At 34.8% G+C, this 6,596-nt stretch overlaps 2 protein-coding genes across 3 annotated transcripts; one reads left to right on the top strand and one right to left on the bottom strand.

Moving 5' to 3' along the window:
• Window positions 1–4,110, top strand: LOC102622707 (uncharacterized). Of its 2 annotated transcripts, none has more exons than XM_052432397.1 (6): window positions 1–774; window positions 1,164–1,355; window positions 1,471–1,710; window positions 2,432–2,649; window positions 2,988–3,195; window positions 3,455–3,603. In XM_052432397.1, the coding sequence occupies exons 1-6, from the start codon at window positions 432–434 to the stop codon at window positions 3,463–3,465; spliced, it is 1,212 nt and encodes a 403-aa protein (XP_052288357.1). In that variant the 5' UTR covers window positions 1–431; the 3' UTR covers window positions 3,466–3,603. The 2 variants fall into 2 exon arrangements, with proteins under 2 accessions (XP_052288357.1, XP_052288356.1); XM_052432396.1 differs by having other exon boundaries at window positions 6–774; window positions 2,988–3,242; window positions 3,455–4,110.
• A 224-nt stretch (window positions 4,111–4,334) lies between these two features.
• Window positions 4,335–5,019, bottom strand: LOC102622407 (uncharacterized). Its single transcript, XM_006488104.4, has one exon. It carries the CDS (start codon window positions 4,794–4,796, stop codon window positions 4,335–4,337), a length of 462 nt encoding a protein of 153 aa, XP_006488167.1. The 5' UTR covers window positions 4,797–5,019.
• Window positions 5,020–6,596: the final 1,577 nt, after the last annotated feature.

Here is a 6,596-nt window from a genome sequence, read left to right as displayed (position 1 = left end):
ACAAAATTTAAGAAAAGTTTATGTCTTTAAAATGACTTTAAAAAATGATCCCAAGCTAAATATACCCCCTGTACAAGAATTTTCTTTTCCATAAAGCAAATGCATTTATTATCAAAAAATGGTAAAAATTTGGTGACGCAGATGTCTCCATCTTGGTCTTAAAAAGGCATCATTTTTTTCTAACAAAACCTTTTTGAGCTCTTTCACTTGCCAATCTTTCTTGTTTTCTGGTACGCATTTTTTAAAAATTTCTTACCTTTGCTTTATAGTCAAGTCAAGTCGCTCAAAAACAATAATAAAAAAATTGTTTCTTTCAAGAAAATTCATCTACCTTACCTTTTTTTTTTTTTTTTTAATTATAAGTTCCCAAAACTCTGCACATAAAATTCAGAGACACACTGATCAAGATTTGTCATTTGTTCTATTTCTATATGATGGGAACTAGTGAAGATCAGTACGCTCGTTTTGTTAACAGTGCTGCATGGAGTAATGGCCATCATGGGAGTGAAACGGAGAGTTTTGGGTATCAAGTGAGGGAGTTTGTGAAGGGGGTGATGGAGATGAGTGTTGAGTTCGCTAAAGGGTGTAGGGATATTGTGCGGCAAAGTTTAGGGAAAGAAGATTCTTTTATGAGGAAGAATTTGGGGAAACTTAAAGGGCCTTGTGACAAAGTTTGTGGGAAATTGAGATTCTTCAATGAGTACTTGCCTGAAGATAAAGATCCCCTGCATGCTTGGTCTGTCATTTGCTTTGTTCTTGTTCTGGCTTTTGCAGGTAATACTGAGAAGTTTTGTTGGCTTTTCTGTTTTTGTTTTTCTTCTGGTTATTGTTATGTTATGCTGTTCTTTGTTGCAAGTAAATGAAGTAAGTGAATGATATTTGGAGTTTGTAAATGCAATAGTAATGTTCGGTTGCTGAGAAAGTGTTTTCTTTCCTTTTTGGGTGGGTGCGGGGTGGGGAGCATTCTTTATTTCGACTTTATGATTTTCTATTGTTTCATCTGAGAAACCCAAAATTGAAGGGGATTTCATACACAATATGCAACTGCGTACCAATATGATATGATATTGGATATTTTTACGTAATAATAATTATCGATATGGATTGTAATGTATTCTGCAATTGTTGTTGAATCATCTTTCAAGTTTGTGGTTAATCCGCAGTCTTGAGTGTAAATACGGAAGGCGAAAATTCGATCCCATTGGAAAAGAAGCTATCCATACATCCTCTCAGTGCAGATCGTATACTGCTTCCAGATGGTAGATACATAGCATACAGGGAGGAAGGTGTTGCAGCTGATAGAGCTAGATATTCGATAATTGTACCCCATAATTTTCTTTCATCCCGGCTTGCAGGTTGGATAATCTTAGTGTTAAAAGATTACAGTAAACCCTTCTAGTTGCATTCATTATGCTCTCATCGGATGGGGATCTTGTTTTTGTTAACTTTGTTGTATTCTTTCTTAATTAGGAATTCCTGGACTTAAAGCTTCGTTGCTGGAGGAATTTGGTATCCGCTTGTTGACTTATGATCTTCCTGGCTTTGGTGAGAGCGATCCTCATCCCAGCAGAAATCTTGAATCATCAGCTTTGGATATGTCCTTCTTCGCAAGTTCAGTGGGTGTCAATGACAAATTCTGGGTGTTGGGATACTCAAGTGGAGGTCTGCATGCTTGGGCTGCTCTCAAATACATTCCAGATAGACTAGCGGGTACGAACATGTTTTTTTATTTTTTTATTTTAAGTACATTAGTCCTTATCTGCTATTTTCCATGCATAGATATTGTGTAAGCTCAGCTTGGCTTGAATCAGAAGCTGTTAGTTGTATGTGTAATTCATGGGAAATGTTTTTGAATTGCAAAACGTCAGTTATGAGCTTAGTTATCATAAGATGATAACTAATTTCTTTTTGTAGCTAACTTGTAAATCTGATCATTTATTTCCGTGAATAGAAATGGAAGAAGCTTCCCAGATTTCTCTGTTTTTCAAATTTTGTGTGAATTTTAGAAGTGAAGATGTGAATATTACATTCCATCCTACTTCATCAATGTGATCAGTGTGGAAAGGCAGGTTGAGCATTTCCATTGCAAGCCTTACCTATTCTTTGAAGGCCACTGTATTCTTGTTCTTGGTATTGTTGATGAAGATCCAAAAGCTTTCTGCTGTATGAGGAAGTAGATATTGAAGTCATTGCTAACATGCAGTGCTCTTCTACAGCACATAGCTTTAGTTCATGAAGTCTTGAAATGAATCCTGTAAAGTGATTAATGTAGAGTTTTCATTAGCAAGTGATTTGATTACCTGTTTGGCTGTTCCCGTGGTCTAACTATGATGATCGTATTCTAATTTACTTGGATGAGTAAAGGAAACTAAGATTATTACTATATTTCCAGAAGCAATCATCTCTGATCCACTGTTGATCTGACTTGCAGGTGCAGCCATGTTTGCTCCTATGGTTAATCCATATGATTCAATGATGACTAAGGGTGAGATGTATGGGATCTGGGAGAAGTGGACACGGAAAAGGAAATTCATGTACTTTTTGGCTCGGAGGTTTCCCAGATCTCTTGTTTACTTCTACCGTCAAACATTCCTATCTGGAAAGCATGGTAAGATTGACAAATGGCTGTCTCTGTCACTAGGAAAAAGGGTAAGCTTCTCATATTATCTTTTATATCTTGATGTATAGTCCAGTTTTTAGATTCTCCTTTGGGTTGCTCATGTGATTTGTTCCTATTTACCAGTTGCTGATAGTTCTTAAATTTTGTTTGTGGCTTTTAGATTGTTTTTCTTTTTCCTATGAGTAGATTTATGCAAAAAGTAGTAATTTTTAAAGCCTTGATGGTATTGCTCAATTAGTCATCTGTAAATACTAAATAGGCTCCTTTTATTGATCTTGTATGCTGAAATTTTCAAAATGCCAATTAGAAGTCTGCTTGGACTTAAAACCAGATGGCTCCTTTTTTATGATATTGCATATATTTCCAGGACAGAGCACTGATAGAGGATCCAATCTATGAAGAGTTCTGGCAAAGGGATGTGGAAGAATCGGTTCGACAGGGAAATGCCAAACCCTTTCTGGAGGAAGCTGTGCTGCTGGTGTCAAATTGGGGTTTCAGACTTGCAGATCTCAAATTGCAGAAGAAGCAGCAAGGAAAGGGAATCGTTAGTTTGCTCAAGTCTTTTCTCAGTAGAGGTCAGGATGAATATACAGGTTTCCTTGGTCCGATACACATTTGGCAGGTCGTTGGTATCTCCTTTCATTGATTCCTCTTTTACTGCTCTGTGATCTTCGCTAGTTTATCTGGAATGTCTTACTGTAGTCTACTCATTGATTGTCTAGGCTTCCTTGGTTAACTGACATATATGATGGTTGCATTTACTGTTATCTGATATCTGCAATATATAAATGTCAGTTGATACTCAAACGATGTGGTTTTTCGGGCAAAATGCAGGGGATGGATGATAGGGTTGTTCCTCCTTCAATGACTGACTTCGTGCACAGGGTTCTACCAGGAGCTGCCATGCATAAGCTTCCATATGAAGGTCACTTCACTTATTTCTACTTTTGTGATGAATGTCATAGACAGATATTTACTACTCTTTTTGGAACCCCACAAGGTCCACTCAACATTGCTGTGGAAGTAGATCAAAGTCCTGTTGAAGGTGATGGTGAAGAACAGGAAGAAGGGACCTTTTGTAATGCTACCTTAAACTGAGATACCACTTTTCACTTATATATAAAATAACTATGTGTATACTACAGATATTTACTACACTTTTTGGAACCCCACAAGGTCCACTCATCATTACTGTAGAAGTTGATCAAAGTCTTGTTGGAGGTGATAGAGAAGAACAGGAAGAAGGGGCCTTTAGTAATGCTACCTTAAAGCTGAGATACAACTTTTCACTTATATGTAAAATAACTATGTATATACTACAGGTCTGTTCTTACTGGGGAAGCAGAAAAGATTGAGGTACTCTTTTTGTTGTCGTTGGGGTTTATTTTGAGGCAATTCAAATTTGTTGGCTTCATGCAGTTGTATCATTTTTGCAGCAGATGTTATTGAAAATGAAAATATATATAACAAAATCTATGCTCTTTTGGGTTCCCAGATGTTCAGCTGTTCACTTTCAAGTCAATATCGAAACTGCATACTTATTTTGATGACATTTTCAATATGCACTTTCTCTGTACAGAAGACAAATAATCATTATTACCTGAGATGAAAAGAATTCAAGAAAACAAGCAGGTAAATGGCATATAAATGATACTAAAACCATTTGATGGAACAGAATTCAGAAAGCTTTTGATATCAAACAAAGCTTTTAATATCAAATGGTTCTGTTCCTTTGCAACTGAGGACCCCTCGTTGCATCAACTGGTACAAGCGCACGGAAGTTGTCACCAATGTTACTGCTTCCATGTCCATTTATTCTTCTGTGCGCATTACCATTACCATTACTAGTCCAAGTATCGTATTTGATATCACCATCCTCTGCTCTTGAATTCCAGCAACAAGAACCCCCTTCAGATGGCGGCTTAACAAGCCATGTAAGATCATAAACCTGTGCCTTGTATAATACTATGATGGTTGTTGAAACCAGAAAATGTATGATCCAAGGACCGGTTGCAAGAATTGCACCGGATATTCCAAATATTTTGACATAAACAACTGACTGGGTATTAGCAGTGGCAATCCGGAATAGTAGAATGCCAGCCAGAGTTATCCAAAGAGAATGGATAATGATTGAGCCGAAGCGGAATCCTTGGCTGCCGGAGTTTTGAGGCTGCATTTTCTTGGATGGGTTGAAGGATAGAATGCTTAGAGATCAGGCTATTGAGTTCGAGATATGGGAGGGGATTCAGGGGAAAGTCTCGAGTTCAAAAATTTGTTAAGAGTGAGATTAGGATTTGCTGCTTTTACAAATTTGAATTTATTTTATTTGTTTTTTCTACTTTATCTAATTTTGATGAGCATATTTTTATTAATATAATCTCCTCTAATTAATTCACTTTTTGTTGATCATGCTTCCCTCCCCTGCTTGGCTGCCACCGTTAAAAAGTAATATTTAAGATAAAATATCTTGTTTTTGAAATAAAACAGGGTAGTATTTAAAAAGGAAAAAAGAAATAAAACAGTATCAAGCATTGAATGAAGGAAATAATACATTTGGGCTTTGAAAGCTTAATGTTTCTTGACCCACAAGAGAAGCATTTAAGTGGGGCATTTGGGTTTTTGGGTTTCGGAATAGTAGCAAATGTTTTGTTTCCGTAGGCCACATCATTCTTAAAGCTAATAATGCCCTCATTTTAATTATGTTTATTTAATTTAATTTTTTTTTTGTCTGAACCACGAGGTGGTCCTGAGTGGACCCTAACTGTGGGGGGCACCTTTAAGCCCGTACCACAATCCAGACTAATCCCCGCTTGCACTGGATCGGCCCGTAAAAGGTAAAGTGCTGGCCAAAGTGGTGACTCCACACGAGAGCGGGACTTGAACCCTTGACTTCTCTTAAGGAGTGAGAGTGCCGAACTACTCACACCAACCAACTTTGGTTTATGTTTATTTAATTTCTTTTGTACTAGAGTTGAGAATGATGATACTTCATGTTTAACAAGGTAGTTTCTTTAATTAAATAAATTTTTGGTTTGTGTTTTTTTATACAAGTATAAGAGTATGATCTCATAGATAACACTAACAATAATTTGTTTGTCAAATATATCAAGTTTGAAATTTTATTAATCTTAATTCTTTAAAAAATTTATTTGTTTATTTTTTTATTTATGTCTTTTTAAGTATTTACATCTAAATAGAAAAATAAAATTTTAAGACCTATATATGAATAGAAAACGTTTGAATACGAAGTAAATATGAAATCCATTTTATTTATAAAAATAAATAAAATACCACTTATCTTCAAATATTTTAAAAAGAAAAATAAATACGTATTTATAAATTCATATTTAAATTCATTCAAACTTTTGAAAAATTTAGACTCATTTAAATTTTAGATAAATAAACAAACACTAGCTTAGATCCATTGAAATTGTTTATGACATTATTTATAGGGATGACAATGAACAGCGCCCGCAATGAGTTTGCTATTATTAAATCTAAATCCGCACAAAATTTAAATAGCCGAACGCAATTGCAACTAGTTGTGGGTTTTAATTTTTTAAAGAAAACTTACGCGTTGTGGGTTTTGACAATTACCAAACCCGTAATGGTATCTGACATATTTTTTGTAAGTTTTCACATTTAAAATCACAAATGTTTAATATATAAATTTATAATAATAACTTAAAATTCCACGTAACATAATCAATTCTAAATTTAACCATTCTCAATTACGCAAATTCATAAAAAAACCATGAACTAATATCTAAAAATAATAATTATCATTTCATATTATTATTTAATATAAGGCCTAATAGAAGATCTTTATTTCACTCACCACCATTAGCACCCATCCAACATGATTCATACAATAATAATTAAGATTGATATTTTCTAAATGATAATACTTTTTAAATATTAGTCCGAAAAACAAAATTATAATAATAAAACAACTCATGCATTAAGTTAAAGAATA

Source organism: Citrus sinensis, chromosome 8 (assembly GCF_022201045.2).
Source record: "Citrus sinensis cultivar Valencia sweet orange chromosome 8, DVS_A1.0, whole genome shotgun sequence".
NCBI lineage: Eukaryota > Viridiplantae > Streptophyta > Magnoliopsida > Sapindales > Rutaceae > Citrus > Citrus sinensis.
This window is presented reverse-complemented; position numbering and strand designations above follow the sequence as displayed.

Excerpts from the sequence above, each read along its gene's own strand:
- LOC102622707 (XM_052432396.1), top strand. The coding sequence starts at position 432 with ATGATGGGAACTAGTGAAGATCAGTACGCTCGTTTTGTTAACAGTGCT. Across the intron at positions 775-1,163 it reads TCTTGTTCTGGCTTTTGCAG|TCTTGAGTGTAAATACGGAA; the intron begins GTAATACTGAGA and ends GTTAATCCGCAG. Across the intron at positions 3,243-3,454 it reads GTCCGATACACATTTGGCAG|GGGATGGATGATAGGGTTGT; the intron begins GTCGTTGGTATC and ends GGCAAAATGCAG.
- LOC102622407 (XM_006488104.4), bottom strand. The coding sequence starts at position 4,796 with ATGCAGCCTCAAAACTCCGGCAGCCAAGGATTCCGCTTCGGCTCAATC.